Here is a 22,672-nt window from a genome sequence, read left to right as displayed (position 1 = left end):
TGTTGCCTTCATAATAAACGGAATGCGTACATTGAAGAAAGTAGCTGATTTATTTTAGAATTATTTAACACCAAACCATCACATATTTAAAGTTTGATTCCTAAAGATACTAAAGGCGACTTTGGAAACATTAAACAAATGTTTTTACATTACAAGATGCTTTTACAAATGTGTGATTGCTGTGGTGTAATCTAAGAACTTGTGACATTTTTCATGTAATTTTATCGATTCATGTATTTAATAGAATTATGTGAATACAGGTTAATAGCTGGAGACCAATCTGCCAGTCTAACAACTATGTGCATTGCTGAAGATCTCGTTCGTCAGAGTCGGAGATCTTTGCCGCTGGCCATTGTAAGGCCTTCAATGCGTAAGTCTATGCTATACAGTTGACCACCCTTCATACAAAAATAGTCTTGATAGTTAATTGAAAGAAAGATAAATTATTTTTGGAATAAGAAGAATGATATTTATCCTGTAACCTATAGTATTTTACTTCTATTTTTAACGCCTGCTACTGTATACCACTAAAGTGACTTACACTATTGTAGTCATGTGTGGTTTGCTAAACTTTTTTATAGTGCTGGTTATTTCTTTATATTAGTGGTGGCTACATACAAGGAGCCATTGGCTGGCTGGTTGCCACGTGAGTCTCCTTCAGGTCTCACGAAGCTACTTACTGAGGCGATGCGAGGTAGACTCTGCACATTGCGATGTGACGATTCTATTTGCGCAGAGCTGATGCCGGCTGACTTTGCTGCTTCCTTCATACTTGCAGTTGCCATTCACACAGCATCAGCAAGGTATAATTATTAATTATACCGTATTTGTCAAACCAAATCTTGAACGATAGATTTGTCTATATACGGTATGATAAAAGCCGTCTTGGATATATCCTAATATAAGCAATAGCTGCTTATAAATAATTTTCGATGACTGTTGTATTATTATAAAAATGTGTATTTTAAGGTGTTATCATAAGAATTTTCATGAAAATGGCTCCTTTGATATATTATCAAACATTATTGTGATTGCCTGCATAAACTTTAAAATCCGCTAAATGTTTTCATAAATATCCATTTATTTCAGGAGGAACTGGAAGAACAAGGAAGTAGACGAAGTAGAAATTCCTGGACAAATTATTCCTGACTCAGACATACCGATATTTAACTTGGTTTCTTCCAATCAAAACCCGCTTTCGTGGAGAGAGTTTTTTGTATGCAGCCTAAGACACACGAGAAGTGTGCCATTTCTTGACATGGTAATTAAAAATTTAAGGGAAATCTCAATTATTTAATTTAGAATTGAAACAAAAAATTTAATTTTCAATACTACTTATTATGATTCTTAAATAAAACAAGAATATAATCTTAAATACTATCTATTTTTATATGTATTACTTATGTATGACTTTAGGCCTTGAGGGTTTAAATGCTTATTTGTACCTATTGAAAGTTTATCGACCTGTTTTATCTAAAAGATTTGCCGTTTTTTTTTATTTTATCGTCTACAAAAAACTTGAAAAACTCATTACCGTAACTAAAGTGACTTACATCTTTGATGTGGTGCTTCTTTTTCAGGCTTGGTATCCTTACCTTTTATTGACCAAATCAAGATTTTGGTTCACATTGTGGTTCTACATCTTCCATCTGTTTCCAGCCACTGTAATTGACAGATTCCATGCTTTCACTGACAATCCAAACATACTCAATGCGAAAAAGTCAAGGTAAGTGGCCTTGTAAGTGGAAATTAAACAACACTATACATTCGAAAAACGTAATCGCCATTTTAAATTCAGAACCTTAGCCTCACTAGTTTAGTTTTGTTAGCACTTTACGACTTATCGTATTTCATTTAATAGTTTTTTCTCAAGAAAGATTTGAGTTATTTTTCCATTCCTGTGTTAAAATCGTGTATACTTTTTAAGTCCTTAAATGAAAAATTAAGTATCAGAATGACTTTTTAGTAAATAGTTGTGTACAAGAGTGTACCCTAGTATACCTAGTTGTTTTTTATTTTTTTTCTCTAGAAATTTATTTTTGAGTACACTAAACATATTTAATTCTAGATGGTTAGCCAAAGTATTTTTATAAAGAACCAATAAACTTTATACATATTTTCAAAATAATTGCAGTACTACACAGTTTATGCAGTTTGAGTTTCCATGTAATTTGGACGGACATCTCCTAAAAAAAATAGTAATTAAAATAGGGTACAATTTTTTAAATCTGTTATCATGTACCTTTTTCTATTTTCACAAGTTAACCGTAGTAGTAAAAAAGAGGGACTGCCAACCCGAAACAAGAATTGACTTATTGACGGGGGATGCGAGTGCCATAAAGGACGGAAGTGGCGTGATTGGAGGAATTTGTGACGTGATTTAGCTGAATGGCTGTAAGTGATGTCAGTTAATGAATTGGGTGATGTCCTTGTTGGTTGATGCCATGGTTATTTGTATGTATTTAAAAGGTAATCAGCACCGGGATTTTATAATCTAGGTTGGGATGGCTTTCTTTTTCCCAATTTCATATCCTCTTGGAATTCCTTTGTCCCCTTTAGTCAAAATCTATTGATGATGATGAGTACGTGTCTAAGTTGGTAATACCTACGACTTTGGACCCAGAGCAGCGATGTCAAGGATTCAGATCTTGGTACCTGCCACTACCTTTTATCAGTATAGTTCAACTCTTGTGCTGTACTACTTACCCCTTGCTTTGTCGTATACGTTCCAAGCACAGGCATGAAGCCTTTCAGGACAGGGAAAGACAAGGTTAAGAGAGGCCGTCAACCTCTTTTTAATACCTAATAGTCTGTACAGGATCACAACAAAGGCGATTTTGGATTTTGATATTTTGAACGTTCTTTGTTTTTCTTGATGCTCCTCTTGACGTTGGAAAATCTTTTATAATTAAATTTTCCTTCATATCATCTAAGGTTAATGTTGTGCATATTAAATCATGTATATCCAAATGTTAGGTAGTGTCATGTTGCAATCATAGTAAAACATCATTTGGAAGACAGCTTGACCCTTAGATTAATTCACGGCGTCATTTATGCTAAGCTGGACCAAACTTAAATTATAATCCCAATTCTAAAGAAAGAGGTTAAATTCAAATGGAATAGAAAATGCGAACACGCTTTCAATCAATTAAAAGAAGAAATCACAAGTGATAGAGTGTTAACTCCATTCAATCTGGACTATCCTGTTACGTTAGCTACGGATTCAGGACCTACTGGTCTTTCAGCAGTACTGTCCAATGGCATAAATGGTCAAGCAAAACCTATTGCATTTGCTTCCAGATCCTATAATAAGAGTGAATCGGCTTACAGCCAACTTGACACAAAAAAGCCACTGCTGTGTATTGGTATTGGTTAGAGATTTTATTTATTTATTCCAACGGGAAACCCATTACATTGATACAGTACAAAAAAATTACAATAATAAATAATAATTTTACAAAAATTTAACAATAAATTGTTTTTACAATATTTTTACCAGTATATTTACGGCAGAAAACTTCTATTGATTACAGATAACAAACCACTTCAACAAATATTAAATCCAAGGAAAGCTATGCTAGTCAACTCAGCACATAAATTATTAAGGTAGAATACGCTCTATTCTTAAGTGCATTCGATTATGAAATCAAACAGAGACCATCAAAAGAACATACGAATGCAGACTACTTTTCTCGAAATCCAATTCCTCTGGATGTAAAGTTGGTGAACTTCCTTGAAGACCCGTAAAAGGTAAATCGCTTCTTGATCAGCATTGTACGTGTTATAAAATTTACGGAAAGTGAGTAAAAGTAACGTCTGATGACACTTAAAACATATATTTACGCTTATACTGTTACTCACAAGTCGGTAAATATACTTAAAAGATGGTAAATGGTGATCGATTTCAATTGGACACTCCAATCATAACAAGGCACAATAGGCTAATGACAAGAATCTTGAATCCCTACCCCCTACTTATATCCTATTGGCTGCCGGAAGTACCGGAAAAAACATTTCTATAAGAATAACTGGAGTCAAAATTTACCTGTTCATTAATTAGCTTATTTATTATATTTTTACATTTTTCATTATAAATATATAATTCTTATCAAGCATTCATTACATATCTTTTTGTTACAATTCTTTAAAATACATGGACTATCCTCGATTTTTCCTATTGAAAGGCCATTTTAACAGGTGTGCGACATTTGATCCTTCCGGTTTCTTGTTCCTCCCCACAGATATGTGTTTTTAGGAGTGGTTGACGAATTTCACAGTCTGTCCAATGTAGAAGCTATCGCAGTCGTTACAATTGATTTTAAAGATGCCCGAAGTGTCGAATTTGTTACAAGCTTCTATTTTAGGATGCAGTATTTTACTCACGGTGTTCTGAGCCTTGAAGGCTATTGAAACTGTGTATTTCTTGAATCTGTTAGCATACCTTTGTGTTGTAGTCCCCTTGTAGATAAAAGTGATGTATCTGTGGTTTTCCTCTTTAATCTCTTCTAATGTTGTTCTGCTGTGTAGTTTATTCTGGCTATTGATTTTCCTCCTTGTCTTTCTTGCGATGTCCTCTATGTTATTGGTTTGAAATCCATTAACTTGTACAATGTTCTGAATGGTGTTCAGTTCTTTCTTCCTATTGGCTTGTTAAGTGGGATCTTCTACAATCGGTACAACATATAGATCGAAAGGCTGCGGTCTTGTTAATTGTCGGATGGATAGATTTACTGTTGGTTGTAGTGTCCGTTAGCGTGGGTTTCCTGTAGATGTGAAATTCGATCTTGTTTTTTTCTCTCTAATGTGAGGTCCAGGAAGTTGATCTTTTGGTTTTCTTTAAACTCGTTCGTAAAAGTGAGGTTCGGTTGGTGGCTTCGGATGGCGGAAGGTGGTGGTGGGATCAGTGTATTCATCATTGTTTCGTGCTCTTGCTCCTGGGTTTGTATGAAGATAACAAGAATTTCGTCTACATATCTCACTTACAGTTTTACAAAATGATTCTTTCTTAAATGGTATAACATTTCTTTTTCCTGATGTTGTAAAGATATTTCCGACAAAATTGCCTAAAGAGGACTTCCGAGTGGCAGTGGCAATGACGGATAAAGTGGACTTGCTAGTGCGCCTGGTGTGTAAGATTTTATGTACGGACGAGGACAAAAGCCTATTATGTGACGGGTATTGTGGTTCATGGCACTACGCCAAGTGCCTGAACATTAATAGCCTACTAAAAAGTGTAATGATATTAGCAAAATAGAAGACTAGATGGTTTTGTCCGAGGTGTGATGTGAAGTTGAAGAGCCATATCGCACAGGAAAAACTGGTCTGATGGAAGAACTGAACGAAATGAAAAACTGCGTACGCTCATTTCAAAAATTAGGTGACCTACAAGTACAAAATCAGGTACACCAATTCAAAGATTTGAGTTAAAAAAAACTAGTAAACAATGACTTCACTTCACATCGGCATAAGCATGTTATTACATTTGTCTCTAAACTCTCAAACCCTAATAATACTCAAATTGTTTGTTGGCCAACAGACAAAATTATATTTGAGACAAAGCTAACCAAGGATCTTACACAACTATACACCCATTATCAGTACCAAAACAAGATACGTTGGAACCCCTAAACATGAAACATAAATAACCACAAATAAATATCTCTATAAATAAATAACAGGGGCCTCTCTTTTTTCATTCTATATGAAGTTCCGAAAGCGCTTGGTCGAGAAGTCACACAGTCAAAGTTCAACACAACATCTGCGGAGTTGAAAGAACAGCGTATCCACAAGATCCGTCAATATCCGACACACTAGCTCAAATTGGCAAAGTCTTTTGGCAGTAAAGACCACCAAAATCAATTAAATGTTTGGCCGGAGGTGATGTCACTTAATTTTGAATTTTAAACGAACTGTCCGAATAAGAAGAGCTTATCTGATCACTTAACATCATTAAACATACACAATGCACTGTCCTCGGTCAGGTTGAATACAGTTAAGCTAAATAATGAAAGTCTTGATTGAGAAGGGCTTATCAATAACTGGAGCAGGTCACTCACCGAGTGCCTCTGTTGGTTACCCTACCACATAGGGGGGTGGGGGAGTAGGGGTTAGCTTAGGTTTGTCTAGCATACAACATTTGGCCACAGCGTCCCAACAGCGGATATGTGAACATATTTAATTTCTTTTAACTAAAGACCCATGCCGATGTTCTTAAATTATAACACCATTAAACAGTTATTTTATTTTATTTTATTTCAACGGACATTCCATTTTTTGATGTGGTGCTATTTGTTTACAAACCTATCTATATCAATATAATATGTAGTGCAATGTACGGTTGAAGATAGCTAATATTAATTAACAACTATAACATTTGACACTTAGACTTAAACAACAAAAACAAATTACAATAATATAATTAAGATAGTTAAGAGTGTTAAATATTTACTCTCAGAAAAGGCTATTAGCAATTTATTCAGACTCTACGGTAAAACTGAACAGGATTTAAATGGGGAGACTTGAAAATTACAAAGTTTCAAAAGATACTTGATCCACTTAATTTACATTCAAAACTCAAATTAGCTCTTTGGTAACTTGTTGCGTTGGCCCTCTTACAGTGTGCTCTCTGTAGGGTTTTATACTTATCATGGGGTGATCAATCCCATCTCGACTGTGTTTAAGCAAACGAAAGCTACATTAAGATCGTCAAATGATAAAGTTATTAATAAAGCACTTACTGATGCTACCGAAGTTAATTTTAATTAAATATTGGATAAGGTTATCTGGAGAGCCACATATATGATTCAATGATTAATTTTGAATCACATTATCCAATTACAAAAAGATTTAAGTCAGGTCGAGATGTATTAATACCATTCAGGACTTAGGATTTTAACGAATATCCTGTTTTATTAAAATAAACAAATATTCTTGGAGGCTAAAACATGTAATCATTTGGAAAAAGTACATATATTTGACATAAAAACAAAATAACATACCTACACAGGCATGCTGGAGACTTTGATTATTGTAATTTACAGAGGTTTAGGTGATGCTAAGATCTCATTTTCACTCTTATGACAACTTTAATATATCCCCAAAGAAAATAAAAACAGTGTTGTATACATATGTATGCTTGATTCCAGAATTCATATTTATAGACTGTTGTATAAATGCTCTACTTTCATCTCTCTTCGCAATTTTATATGACTTATGAAACATTAATTTACACTATAATTATTGAAACTAGTTTTAATTGTAGAGAGTAAAGTTACCCCCCAGAATTTTCCCTACAATGTTACCAAGAATTACATGTGTACATTATGTTACTGTAAACTTGTCAACACAATCGTATATCAAACTATTGGCTCAGGAGGTAAAAAACGAATAGCAAATGGATTATATCAACAATTATTGGATGTATTTACAAAAATCAAATATCCATATACATTTGCCAACTAAAAGGTTGGTAGAGGAACTTTTGAGTCATCAACAGCGAAAAAACTGAAGAAACTAATTTCTACACTCAGTGATAAGGAATAGATGGAAATCAGAAATAAACCTGTAATATTTTTAAATATTGTATTGTAAGTAGTTTTGTATGGTGATATCAAAAGAACCTTCCCGGCGTTTTAAAAAATACACTAGAACGATTTTGACATTTAACAATAACATCAGGCAACGACTTTTCGAACAAATTCGTTTCATGACGTAATTCAGACCGAACCATCCCAACCTCAACACAAATCCTTCCCCATAACACAACTTCTGTCCTTCATTTCACTTACCCCATCCCCCAATAATGTAACTTCTGACTTTGGCCTGAAAGCCCCTTTTTCATACTACTAACAATGTATTTTTACAACTAGGGTGTATAGGAAGTATATGGTTCTACGTGGCTTCTGCGAGGCTCTCAGTCACCACACTATGACATCACAACGGTACCGAGAAAATAACACACTCGCTCTATGGCGTACTCTGGGGGTTCATGATAGGTCAACTTTCAACTTTGACATTCTACAGTTAGACTGGGACCAGTTTCTGCACACCCTGGCCCGAGGTGTACGACTATACTGTTTGGGAGACAGTTTGGACACCATTCCTCGAGCTTCTAACAGGCTAAAGCGGTAAACTTATGTATAAATAATACGCATGTTTAGTTATGGAAAATGCAAATTAATAATTTTCATCTTATTACTTTAAGTATGGTTACGTGTTTAAATGTATATGTTGTTTAATAACAGAGAATGAAACAGATTCAGATTTTTTATTGATTATTTAACACATACATTACAATAGATCTTGCCATGCAACATGCAATAAAATACAATGTCCAAAAACAATACTTCGATGGAAATACAGATCGCTGTTATAAGCAAAATAGAAACTAGCCTATGCAAAAGCATTATAAATAATAAAGTAATAACAATAAACAAGAAATAAGGTGTTGAGTAAAATAAAAAAGACTATGAGCAAAACATAGCAATCATAACAGTATGCCTGAGCAAGCATTAGCAACATGCAAAGTAGCAACTTATATAAACCTCTTAATACAGTTAATAAACAAAAATCACAGAACAGTTAAATCTATGACAGGTACAAGGTGTTATTAAAACCAAAACCTAATATATAAACCAATTTCTACATTCAGATTTTTCAAATTGGATAACACTAAATCATACAAAATTAAATAAATAACATGCATAATAAAAGCAGTTAAGCCTAATCTAACATTAACCAAACACTCATTACTTTCTTAAACACAGTACAACAGAGTAGTTTATAATTGATTGTATACAGGATGTCTAGGTAAGTAAACAGACGAACTCCGGGTCAAGTCAAAAAACTTCCTTAAACAGATATTCGCAACTTTCTTTTTTTACATAGACATTTTTTACATGGTCTTGACCTAGTGTTAAACATTTTTGGGGTGGTACGACAACCCAAATGTGACTCAAATACACAATTTAAAAAATTCTTAATCACACACTCACTCGAGAGAAAGTTTATATTATTTAAAAAAAACCCGTTCATTTAGGAAAAACTCCAAATTTGGGTTTGGTTTTTTTTTACTTCAACACTACTATTGCATTCTACGTTAAATTTTTAGTGAGATAGGTTTATATGAACCTGAATCATCAAAAACATTATTTAAATGGATTAGAACTGAAAAATTAAATTTAAAAAAGGACCAACGAGCTTACATAAAATTGTTTAAAGAAAATTTCTAGAAAGTATAAAATGCTATAAAAACTGCTCCAAACTGTAAGCTTTCAAAAGATGTAATACATTGCTTTATTTGTTGTATTTTAATTACAGTTTGTTTTTTATTTGAATAATGTAAAGCATGGTTTAAAAACATCAAAAAAACAATTATAAACGAAAAAAGCACACATCCTCATTTTAATTACAGGTGCAACTTGAAGCTGCAAACAATATTTTGCACACATAAAGAAGTAAAAGGGAAAGTCATAAGTATTGTGAATCATCATGGATATCACTCACCACTCTCACAATTCACAGCTGTTTTATTTCATTTTATTTTCAAAATGTCCTTCATTCTGTCTTATGCACGCTTTTGTTCTTTTCCTCATTGTCCCAACAGTCACTTTATGGCTTGGATTTTTCCCTACTGTCTGTGCTGCGATTTGGGTATAAAAAGTTCTCCTTCACTATTTATTGGAGTTGTATTGTCTTCAGCCTTAATTAATCCCTACAAAGAAATCCATGGGGTCAGATCAGAAGATCTTGCAGGCCAGGGTACAAGGCCTTCATAGCATATCCATGTGGGGTAGTTGGTATACTCAGACAGTCTCGGACGACATTAGTAAAGTGAGAAGGTGTTCCATTCTGCTGGTAAATTATAATATTTTGGCGGTGCTCAGGTTCAATAACGTCCAAAATTTGAAGCAAATCGTGCTGTAAAAAGTCAAGATATTTCTCTTCATTCTAACTTCCTTGAAAAATACGAGGATCCAAGAAACAATCGCCATTCACATCTGCCCAAACGCTTATGCAATATCTTTTTTGAATAGACATTTCTTTCTGTGCTTGTGGGTTTTCAGTACTCCACATGTGCATGTTGTGGAAGGTAAAAACACATTGTCTTGTAGAAAGAGCTTCGTCTGTTGATAAGATATTTTTGAAAAGTTATATTGTTAAATAACAGAATTTAGAAGATTCTGAAATTTACTCTAGCAGCATGATCCTGATTGAAAACAATCTTGATATAAATGATCTCAGAGCTAAGATGGATTAAATCTGTCATAGAGACATTTTAGGTATCGACAAGAACTTGCTATAATTTAGTGAAATTTTATTTAATCGTGGTTTTACATTACTTGACCAGGACAACAAATAAAAAATTGATGTACTTAAAGGACAACAAATAAAAATTTATTATATCTTTTGAAAACTTACAGTTTGAAACAGTTTATAGCATTTGCTACTTTCTAGAATTGTTATTAATAAATTTGTATGTAAGCTTGTGTTTTCCCCATTTAAAAAAAATATACAGTAATTGTTTAGTTTTAATCCATTTAAATCATCTTTCTGATACTTCAGGTTCATCTAAACACTACTATTCTAACTATTCTTAATCAAAATTTTACTTAGAATGCAATAGTAGTATTGAAGTCAAAAAATAATGTTCAAGAAACCCCCAAATTTGGAGTGTTTTGCTAAATGAACGGTTTTGTTGATAATCCAAATAATTTGTCTTTGAGTAAGTGTAATTTATAATTAATTGTTTAAATCGTATTTTTGAGTCACATTTGGGTTGGTGTTCCATCCCAAACAATTTTAACCACTAAGTCAAGACCACCCTGTATTTTAATTGTTCCAACTGATGTGAATCTTGGTATGTATTTTAATATAGAAGTGACCTATGATAGAAAAAAGGATATTTTTGTCTAATATGAAAATGTTAAAATTGCAGCCATTTTAGAATTGTTATTACATAAATGTTTATAACTACCAAAACATTGCTGATTTTATGAAAAAAATGTTAAAATACTTTTATTTGTCATTTATAATTTCCTATCAAACTACACAGGGTCCAAAGGGATCAAAATAACAAGTAATTGTTTAAATATAATGGCTATTAGTTACAAATTTAGACAAAGTGAGGCACTTTGACTATCTTGGCCTGATTTGCCTTGTTTTACTACTAAAATGGTGATATTTCTGCTATTTGTTTTTCGATCTGTTTTAACTTATGGGGAAATTCTAAATGCCAAGTAAAAAAGCGCCCTTGACATTTTTCATAAAATAAAAAAAATTTTAAATTTGAAAAAGAAAATGGCAAACATTTTAAAATTCTAATTCGAAACGTTTCTCTTATACGTTAAAATACATACCGAGTTTCATAAAGATCGGTTGGAAAAATTTAGAGATAAAGTGTTTATGTAAAAAAATACAAAATAATGGATATCTTATACTGAAGGGTTTTTTTCTTTATTTGACTATAGGACTATTCCCCAGAGTCTGGATGTTTACTTACTGGATATCCTGTATATCCATGGTAACATAATGGTAACATTCGACCTAATTTTACTACATCTAATGTATGTACGTAGGCAGAAACTATACGTTATGGTTCATTTAATTTATAAGTTACTATGTTTTACTATTTTACATTGATTATACACACCACTAGTCTTATTTACTTATTGTTTCAATGTTTCAGGTTAAAGCTGTTGCACTATAGCTGCGTGGTCATGTCTTCGTTTTTTATTCTTATATTATTCCGAGCTGTTTTAAAAACATTACTTTTTTGATTTTTTTATGTATCAATAAATTATTATCCTTAATCACCACAATATTTGTGTACATTTATTCACGTTTAACATAGAACCATTTTAATGATGAAGTATCCATTTTCCATATTTCGAAAATCTGATTACAGGATTTTAAAGTTTCTCAGAGGATGTAATTTCGACGTTCCACTGAATGAGTTCAATCAATCAATCAATGTATCTTTATTTTACATCATGTAAACATGATTAGGCGTCATAAGAAAGGTATTTCATTCAAAAGGTAAAGGTACTGACATGGAATACTTGATTTCTTCATCCTTGATTAAAAAAAAGTTGGATAGATTATGCTACACTAATAAATACTTTAAATAAACCTGAAGACTTCGTGAATTTACATTTCCCTGGCTGAAATTCCTCTAAAATCTATTATATTATTTAAGTTATACAGTTATCAATTTGTGACAATCGTTTAAGGCTATCAACCAAATCAATACCTCAACCGAAGCAAACCTGCAGACTAATGATATTTCCATTTGCCTGATTAGATTTTCTCTAAAGCATTTCCTTAAAATGTCATATTTATCCTCTATTTAAATAACATTAGTTTCCAGAGAATGTAGTGTTGTTGTTACTTCTTACCGAAATGATTGAGAATCCCATTATCCTACAGTTTAATCTAGAATAATTTATTATAATAGATACTTTTTTAGTAATAGAAAACAATTTATGATTCATTTCGGTGCTATTTACAATGGTCGAACAAAATGAAAATTACCAAATATATATTAAACTATAGCCTTATATTAATATAGTCTCAATAATAGCGGTTATAAGATATTTTACGGATTGTTACATATAAAATGTAATTGAGGTTAATACAGTTTTATAATATGTTACAATATTGGTTGTTAAATAACTAATTTTGTAATTTGTTTGACATTTTTTGTAAACATTACTTTAGGCCAGCGTTTTAAGGTATTTTTATGGACAAATTCAACAGCAGGCTTACCCCTTAGTGACAAAAACAGAAGACAATACACAATTCAACTGAATTATCAGGTCTACCTTCCTTTTTCGGTAAAAAACGGTTATTCGTGCATTTTCTTCTATTTTGCCACCAAGGTAGGCCTTCTGTTAAATTTATCATCCATTAAAAAAATCCTTAGTTCTTGTTAAGGTTTATCCATAAATAAAAAAACCTACTATACAATTTTTAGGACTTAATCAATATACATCATTATACTCCAATATGTATGTATTTTAAAATATCACATTAGATCGTTGTACTTATAACTAATGAATTTCAAAAACACAAAGATTATCTAAAGATTGGGCCCATGAGCTATTCATAAGAAGCAGTCATCGCCCTCCTCAGTCGATACTCTCCTAAATAAAATAACATTAAACTAGGAGTACGCTCCGAAGTCGCGTATGAGAATGAACGAAGATAATTCCATGCATACAAATAATATTTCTTAATGGCAATAATTCTATTCTTTCTACAGAATCAGTTGCCAGCAAGCAGTTTTGATTTCACTAAAGCCCTAAGTTAGATCAAATTAATAATTTTCAGTAAAAGGGGTTCCGACTGTACTTTGGGACATTGAGGCTGGACCAAAAATGCGGGAATTCGCTTTATCATGATAACAATTATCATGGACAACAGTTAAAAGGTAAGGAAACTTTAAACTAAAGTTCACAATCATGTGACAGAGAGTAGGATTACAAATCATGGTCTGAGTGTCACTTCTTCAAATTAAGGATTATGAACATAATATTTAAACCTAATGGATTCTATGATGCACAACCAAACTGATACATGGCCAAATAACATAGGAGCTGCCGGGAAAATGTTTGGAACACAAATGGTTTGTCCGTTATGAAAGGATGGACAAAACGATTTCGGTTTACATTTGGTTCCAGCTCACCACACGCTTCTAATGCACAAACTAACATAAGTGTTTCGTCCATAACTACAACGAGTGAATTGACCCATGTTCATAATATTCTAATACAGTACGTAGGATGGGAAACCTGGAAGCGGTTCATCCGCTCGTGTGGCCCCGGGCGCACCGCAACTCCCCCGCAAAATCCAGGTAGACACCGAAACTCCGCCGCGACCCATAATCCCGCCCGAATAACACATACTTCATCACACAAATTTCACACTATTTTTGTCATAAATTTAAGGGTAAAACTCCTAAATGGTCTTCTTTGGTTAGTATCTGTATTTATTTAAGTGGCATTATTGAAAAAAAATAATAGTTTATAAATGCCCGTAAATAACAACAAATCCAAATAGACCAAATTTTCCGACGAGGGGAATTTTCCTATTTTAAAAGTTCCTTCACACTGAGAATATCATCGGCCTACCCTACTAGATGAGCTGGAGGGGGGGGCTAACATTTGGGGTGCGTGTCGCGATCGATTCCTTCATTCAGTAGACATCACCCTTGCGACCTACTTCCCTTGTCTTCCGGCTACTAACCTTTAACAATTTGAGTATGCATAAGTATTCTATCGTTTATGCCTGAACACTGTTTTGGCATGGGTTCAATGGACGTTCGATACTCAAACTACTAAGTTTTGTTATCTCATTTAAATGTAAGATTGATTAAACCGTGTAATTAGTGTAAATGTAAATTGCCTATATTAAAAAACTCCTGGCAGGGAAATCTGTAAGGCATGTAGGCTATCTCAAATAATATACAGATAAATACACCCGCCGCAGCAAACCTGTAGACTAAGTGAATTGTTATTTACCGACTGGATTGTTATTAAAATATTTCCTAATATAATGTCTGATTTATCCCCTAGTTGAAAAATATTAGGTTTACTGAGTACTTAGGTTTGCTGCGCTGCTACAGGGAGCATAATAAGGTGTGTTCTAGTGAAATGTTACTGTATAGCTCATTATGGAATCAATAAATTTAATAGAAATTCATCCGCAACACAGGCAATACTACATGTCTATATTTATCAGTAAGAATAACGTGAGCATTTTAAATTTAAAGTTGGTTGAAAATCTCTTCGCAACCATTAAGCGTGCAACAATGCCTCAGCCAACTATAGTATTAATTTTCTTAAGCTCTATGAAATGGTTTGGAAAGAAATTCCAATATTTTATGTTTCGGAGGTCAAAATGGGAAAATTCAATTTTTAACCCTAAAAACCTCCAATCGAACACCGTTACCATAGTACGACCATTCTAATTCGCGAACTCTTTCGAATAAATGTCGGTTCAAATATTTGTAGCAAATTTAATTAAAATCTGAGGATTTTAGCTAATTTATCTTATAGGGGTGAAGATATTAGTTGGTAGCATGATAAGACCAAAACCAGGGACACATTTTATTTTTTAATTTGATGTCCACAGAGGCAAAAAAGTTAGTTATTAACGAGAAATAATAACGAGGTTAATTTAATCGTTAGAAAGTGCATACATTTTTTTAACCTAAAAATAACATTTCGCAGCATCCTTTCAAATCATTTTGTAGAGCTTAAAATACGCTTAAATTTAGAATGAAAGTTCGCGAAGAAAATTCAAACAAAACTTTCAAGTTATTCTTATTGAGGACAAGTAAACTGTTGTAGATTGAATCGGTGTTTGAAAAGGGCGTATGCCAACAATTTATAGCTTCTCAACTTTATATAAAAAATACCACCAGACAAGATTTTATTAGCAAAACAAAAACTGTAAATATCACCCTTTAAAAATCTACTTTTTTAGGTTATAAAAACAAGAAAACTGTATTGAATAAACGGTATCAGCATTCTGACACATTATTTCTACCATATGTTTGTCAACAACCTTTATTATGTGTAAGGGGTGAGAGAAAATATACGGAAATGAGATTTGTACAATTTAGTTCAGATTTTAAAGGACTATAACATACACAATTTTTATGAAAATCGTTCGGGGAATTTTCGGGGAAATCCGATTTTTTCGTTATTATATGGGGTTTTTATGGGAAAATAACTTAATTTACAATTACTTTTGAACCGTAATTTTTACAGAAATGGGATTTGTACAATGTTGTTCAGAATATAAAGGACTATAACATACAACATTTTTAACAAAATCGTTCGGGCCATTTTTGGGAAAATCCAATTTTCCGTTATTTTATGGGGTTTTATGGGAAAATAACATAATTTACAATAACTTTCGAACCGTAATTTTTACAGAATAGGGATTTGTACCATTTTGTTTAGAATTTAAAGGGCTACAACATACACAATTTTTATCAAAATCATATTTGAGAAAATCCGATTTTTCCGGTTTTTATGGGCTTTTATGGGAAAATCCCCATTAAAAAATCAAAATAAAAAAAAAAATAAAAAAACGCCTGGATATACCATGGATGAGAACTTACATACCAAATTTCATCGAAATCGGACCACAGGTGTAGTCCCTAGCTAGACAGACACACACACACACACACACCCCGACATCACTTCGAAAACCACTTTTTTGGGTCTAGGGGGACCCAAAACGAGTATATCCACTCAAAACTCGAACTCGAAAATTTTGACGAAAACAATACTTTCTCCATATACTATGGTATAGGGGGAGAAAGTAAAAAAACTCACTCAAACTTTGAAAAAAAAATCACTTTAAATATTAATATTAATGAAATGGTAATTTTTCAATTTTTAGTTTAGTCGTTATTCTGCACATCTCTTCTTCCATGTCACTATTAGCATTGAATATATACCCTATAGGGTATATATTCAATGCTATTAGAGTATCAGCTTCGGCATAGGCCAGCTGCAGATTTCTTCATAAGGTGCGTTCACACTTGACGAACAATGTTCGCCAGCGAACGTTCGATGTCCGATATGTGTGGACGCGTCGACGAACGACCAAAGAACGTTCCGAGAGTGAGGTGGTGGTAGCCTGTCGCAATTTTTGTTCAGCCTAAATGTTCGCTATATGAGGGAACTTTTGTCCAGTTCGGAGGCAGCAGCCTTTTGTGCTGCCCTTGCAGCGTGTCTTTGCGTTAACAGTATCCAACGATGGTGACTGCAACACAACGTGTTGCGTCTTGATCTGCGGTCAGAGGGTAGTTTTGGATCATACAAACTGACCTGGGGGTCTGGCAGGTAGATAATAGGGTAGATTAAAACGTATGATCTGATCCGCGAGTCGTTGAGGGAGGGAGGGAAATTCTCCAGGCCTCTACGGGAAAAATAAGTTGGGTAATAGACTAAGTATTTTCTTATACACCCACTAATATGATTTAGCCTATTAGCTAATTTTAGCAATTTAGTTGATTTGACATTATAGCTAGCCTAGTTTGGGTGTTTTATCTATAATATACTAGGTGTACAATGCAGTTGGCTGCTTGCAATATTGAGCGGAGCTAGCATATCGAATACAAAAAGTCAATGATACATCTGAACGTAAATGGGACGTCTCCTTACAGTATCTAAAGTCAATTTATTGTACACCTGGTTAACATGAACTGGATATTCTGGCTAATTTCAGTATCCTAAGCCAATGCCTCATCTGTTTATCATAAATGAGATCTCTCTACTTGCAGTGTGTAAAATCAATGGGAATCTGGTTCACATAAATGAGAAATCTTCTTACAGTTTCCAATGTCAACGGTATATTTGGTTCACTTAAATAGATTGTCAATTTGCAGTATCCAAAGACAATGGTCATTTGGTTCACATGGAATACCTATTTGCAGAATCTAAAGTCAATGGTGCATTAGCCTAATTCCGGCAACCCTAATTGATTATTCATTTTGTAGTCAATTAACTCAACTATATTAATCCAAATCCGATTGTTCTTTCTTTTTATTCTGTATTTGTAATGTGCTAGGTGCTAGTTTAGGTGATTTATTGACTAACATATGTTACGACTCTTTTAAGGTAACCTTTGTTTGTTTTCTTGCAAATACTGTCATGGGAACCAATAAACCCATAACATACATGTTAAATTTCTAAATATTTTAAATTCATGTAAAAAAAAGCCCTTTAGTCTGATTAGTACCATTTCAGATCCATACCTTCCCAGGCCGTTCAGGAGGAGTATTTGTAAAACAAAAGCAGGAGTAATAGTATAAGAGATCTTCGCAGTTGTCTGCTTGCAGTATTGAGTGGAGCTAGCGTATTATTCAAATACTTTTCTAAAGTCAATGCTACATCTGTTTCTGGTAAATGAGATACTTGCGGGATCCAATTTTAATGGTATTTTTTGTTCACATTAATGGAATTCCTAATTGCATTTCCTATTCAAAGTCTGCATTAATGGTACGTCTAGCTCACATAAATGGAAAGTCTACTTGCAGTATCCAACCAAACTCAATGGTAGGCCTATATTTGTTTGACATAAATTGAATGGCTATTTGGAGTATTTACAGTCAATAAAAGTCAAGTAAAAGCCGACGCCTACGCAGATTCATCTTCACTGGGAAACCCTGAAAACTGAGTTAGGGAGAACACCATATTTTGTCCGTCGAACAGCTTGCTCAGCGAACGTTTTTTCCTCGTTCAGCATACAAACGTAGGCTACATGTTCGTCGCAAACGTTTGCCAAGTGTGGGCGCAACTATAGAAGTCCACAAATTCATGTGTTATACAGGCTCTCAAATTTTTTATGTCATCAACCCATACTTTTTGACAAACCACTTTCCAGTTTTGCATGCCAGTTCAGTAGGTGGAGAAACTGGAGTATTACTTTTACTCATGAACAAGTTGTGAGAAAGTAAGCCATTGATATTTTTATATGCTTTCACGTAGCCTTTCAGTAATAGTATATTACGTTACTAGTCCTGAAAAAAATGTTTACCAGACGAGTGTGATCGATCCTGTGTGAGACGAAGTCGAGTCAGGTAAACACATTTTGGACGAGTAACGTACGATATTTTACGCCATACTACTCTAAGCTAACTTAACGATAACAAATCTGTTAAAATCATTACCTACTAAAGGACTAACAATCACTACTCATAACCTCCAAGAGAGGTTATGTTTTGGTTTTTAATCACTCAATGTCAAATATGATGAGTTTTGTCCATATAACTTGAGATTTAATTAATAGTATATTACGTTACTACTAGAAAATAAGTGTTTACTGGACGAGTGTGGTCGTTCCCGTGTGAGACGAAGTCGAGTACAGGATTACCATACGAGTCCGGTACACATATTTTGGACGAGTTACGTACGATAGTTTACGCCATACTACTAAATCTGTACAAATCCTTACATATCCAACTAAAGGACTAAAAATCACTAGTCATAACCTCTAAGAGAGGTTATATTTTTGTTTATAACCATTCATTGCCACCTAAATACAGTATAATCAGCTGATTGGTGTCCAGTAAAACTCATTACAGTACAGTAGTACATTTAATGGTGATTTTAGGGGTTTTCCCGTGGACCGGTTTTTGGCAACTTTTAGTATGTCACTCTGCACACCCAACACTACAAAATAAAACCATAAAACATTTTCTTGCCATTTTTTTTTAGATCATATTCTATATTTCTCTGACTACTAAACAACTTTTCAGAAACGTTCAGAGTCTGTCAAATATAAACAAAACCGAGAAAGAGTTTGGTTTTTGTTTTGCCCCCCGCAGTTTTCCAATAGGGACTTAACTCTGCGTAATTTTGAGAGACTGGTTTGAGGTATTCATTTAGGAATGAACACACTTCATTATTTTTGTCCTTTTGCGCTGTTTGTTCATGAAAAAGGAGTTTTCTTATTTTCAAATTTGTTGCCATTTTGGAAAATGATGGCAATTTTTTAAACAATGGAATTAATATTTTTTATTTAATGATCTTTTTAGAATGTAAATGCAGTTTTAAGGCTTATACTTTACTCTTGGCATTTCCTCTCTAAACTTACTCGGTTATGAGCTACATGACGCAGAATGTATAACGCAAAAAAAAGTTCTTAGTTTTAACATGCTGTAACTCCTACATGAGTAGCTTTAGAGAAAAAATTACATGAATAAAAACGTGTTTAAATTACATTTACTTTCTTAGCAAACTCATAAAGGATATAGGGTCTTCCGTAAGTAAAATCAAGTTGGCGGCCATATTGGAAAAATGTGGCTAAAATTATCTTTTTAACTTGACCAAACCTTAAAAAAAAATATCCAAGTCAGTTACAATTTAACATTTTTTGATATTTCTTATAACTTTCGAATAAAACAGCAGGCACACTTATATCAATCACCCTGTATATTAGGGAAAATATAAAAGTATTCTATGAAATAAAATTACTGCATTAAATATCACGTAATAAGGCGTTACAATTTTAAAATTTGAATACAGGCCTACTTGTAATTGTGTACTATAAACTTTATGAAAAAATTGTATTTTTGTTTCCACATTGCGTCGGATTATGGTGTGTCTGGTTATTTGTATATCTGATGGACTCGAATTTTGTCTCAATTTCAGATTCGCTGTCATTTTTGTCGTAAACTCTAAGAAGACAATTTACGCGGCCTAGTCAGGAAAAACTACAGCACGAATCATGATTGAATATTTTGCCATATCAAAGAAAATTTATTGAATTGTTAAGGGATAAGCCTTTATTAATGTCGGTTGTGGTTTCATAGGCTGTAAAAAAAACCAAAATATGTTGTATAATATTACCCGATAGTTGAAAATTTTTTGCCAAGGACCCCTGGCTGGATCCGCCACTGGATTGAACTTTTTTATTCACTAAATTGTGGTAAATGGCCTAGGCTATTTTTAAACGGCCTAACGTATTTGTTTGAATGTAATAACGTACGTTCGTTACATTTGTTTACAGGGTGTTTAGTTTACACTACAACTTTATTTTGTATTTTTATAAAAGTTATAATATTGTAAATGAGAAAGTTTGGATGTATGGATGGATGGATGTTTGTGACAAGTAAACGCGAAAAACACTGGTCGGATTGGTCTGAAATGTGGTGTGATGATAGCTCACATTCCCGATTAACATATAGACGCATTTTTATCTCAAAAATCCTTTCGGGCTCCGCTCCAGTGGCTCTGGAGCTCCCCATGTTACTCCTTATGAGTATTATTATTTAAAAGGAATAAAAAAATTTTTTTGACCTGTTTCAACTACACACGTTGGTTCTATGATATTAAAAAGCATTAAAAAGTTATTAGGTTTTTGCTGCCCAGTGAAAAATGCTGTCGATGTCTTGATTCATTGTGTTAAGAGTTTCATTCGTATGGCTAACTTAAACGTTATGAATGATGTAACCACAAAGTAAATGAAAGAGAACACATGGGTCTCTTTTTCGCCATCTTTTGAATTATCATGCTGTAAAACTGAATAAATTAGACAGTCTTGGCTCTTCTTTATGTACAAGGAGTTTAGCCACGGCTGTTCTCTTCACTACCTCGTTAAGATGAGATTTGATTTTCACTCCTAGTTCCTCACACAAGCACGCATCAACTTGAGGATGCCCAAAGTTATAGTTGCAATTTTTCCGAAATATTCTTTAATAGGGGGTCTGGCTTTCTTTAAACTGAGAATGTCCATCCTTAAACAGTTTCCAAAGTTTCTTCGTGTAAGATCTGTATGCAAGTAATATATTTTTTGCCACAATATTGGGACTATTTCAAAGGACACGTTTTAATATGCTCACGTACAGCATAGTGAGCTTTGGTAGACAAATTTTGGCTGATGCTTTTACTTTTACCTCTTTTGTCCTCAAGGGTTTATCCTGGGTGTTTAAGATTACGTATCCTTCGGATTCTTTTCTTACTTAGAGAAAGAAAAAAACAGAAATAAAGGCTTTGAAACACACCTCTTTACGTGTTGCCCCATCAATTACGTGATATGAGAATGAAGGTGTTTTTGGCCCTTTGTGAACAACCTCATCTTTTTTACTTGGGCACCTATGTTGCACATTTACAGCATCAACACTTGGATGAATGAGTCCTTGGCGTTACACATCTTGTTCATTCTTCGATGGGATGTTGTACTTCTTTTTAACTATCAAGAGAGTTGCCAAATATTTCAATGTATTTAAATTTTAGGGATGTATTTTGACAATATTTCGAATTTTCTTTTCTAATCAATTAACATTTCACTAGAAACACACTTTATTAGCATTATAATAGCAGCAAACCTAGATACCTTTTTATCGTGAATAACTCTGACATTTTGAAGGAAATATTTTAGTAATAATCCAATCAGGCAAATAGAAATTAGCGTATCTGTACTTTGGTTTTATGCTTGTTATCGTTCGAGAAACCAATTCACGTTGACATCACGTGATTACAACGTCATCACGTCATCACGTCAATATCACGTGATTGACATCACGTCCAAGTGACCAAAACTGTGAAGATATTTTAGTTCTCTGGTCTTGGTATATAGTCGAAGCATTTTAATCTACAACTCTCACTACAAGGAGGTTTGACACATTTAGGTAGAATTTCTTTTTGCTTTTGGATGATTATACCTATTGCTATATAGAATTACGTAACACTTTTGCCTCACCTTTTCTCTACTTTGAAGGTTGGGCTTTATGTTTTCAAGTTTTACCAGGAAGTCTGTACTTCAATATCAACGGCTTTATCATAACTAACATTAGGGACATTGGTTTGTTGAGCAACAGAACAGTTTTCTGTGCAGGCTTTAGGTAAGAAATTGTCATCTCTCGATGACGAACAAGAGGCTTGATATATGATAGTCTTTGTTTTGATGCATTGTGGATCTGATTTTTTTTCTTTTAAAGTTAAAAAGGAAACTTCGTTTATTCCTTTTTTGTTCATTTTTATGTCAAAATCTGGATCGGAGTCCGTGCCACTGATGACATCTGAGTCAGATGACCAAGCAATTGGTTTTGGTCGCTCAACATTAAAAAGCTTCAACCTTAATATTTTACCCGACCAAGCCAAAAACACCATCCCTGCCAATTAATTTTCGGTGTGTTTTTGGCTTCTATGGA

The 22,672-nt window shown here is 33.6% G+C and overlaps 1 protein-coding gene across 3 annotated transcripts in view; it reads left to right on the top strand.

The window, feature by feature from the left end:
* Positions 1 to 11,933, top strand: part of LOC129005961 (fatty acyl-CoA reductase 1-like) — a 73,425-nt gene extending 61,492 nt beyond the window's left edge. For all 3 annotated transcript variants that reach the window (XM_054435034.1, XM_054435036.1, XM_054435035.1), the window contains 6 exons: positions 261 to 370; positions 605 to 803; positions 1,090 to 1,261; positions 1,581 to 1,726; positions 7,869 to 8,126; positions 11,687 to 11,933. In XM_054435034.1, coding sequence (XP_054291009.1) covers positions 261 to 370; positions 605 to 803; positions 1,090 to 1,261; positions 1,581 to 1,726; positions 7,869 to 8,126; positions 11,687 to 11,777 — 976 coding nt within the window. In that variant the 3' untranslated portion in view covers positions 11,778 to 11,933. The remainder of the gene's footprint in view (positions 1 to 260; positions 371 to 604; positions 804 to 1,089; positions 1,262 to 1,580; positions 1,727 to 7,868; positions 8,127 to 11,686) is intronic.
* Positions 11,934 to 22,672: the final 10,739 nt, after the last annotated feature.

The sequence above is a fragment of the Macrosteles quadrilineatus genome, unplaced genomic scaffold, assembly GCF_028750875.1.
Source record: "Macrosteles quadrilineatus isolate MER2022 unplaced genomic scaffold, UCM_ALF_1.0 Scaffold_47__1_contigs__length_942521, whole genome shotgun sequence".
Lineage (NCBI taxonomy): Eukaryota > Metazoa > Arthropoda > Insecta > Hemiptera > Cicadellidae > Macrosteles > Macrosteles quadrilineatus.
The sequence above is the reverse complement of the archived record's forward strand: the minus strand, read 5'-3'. Positions and strand labels throughout refer to the sequence as shown.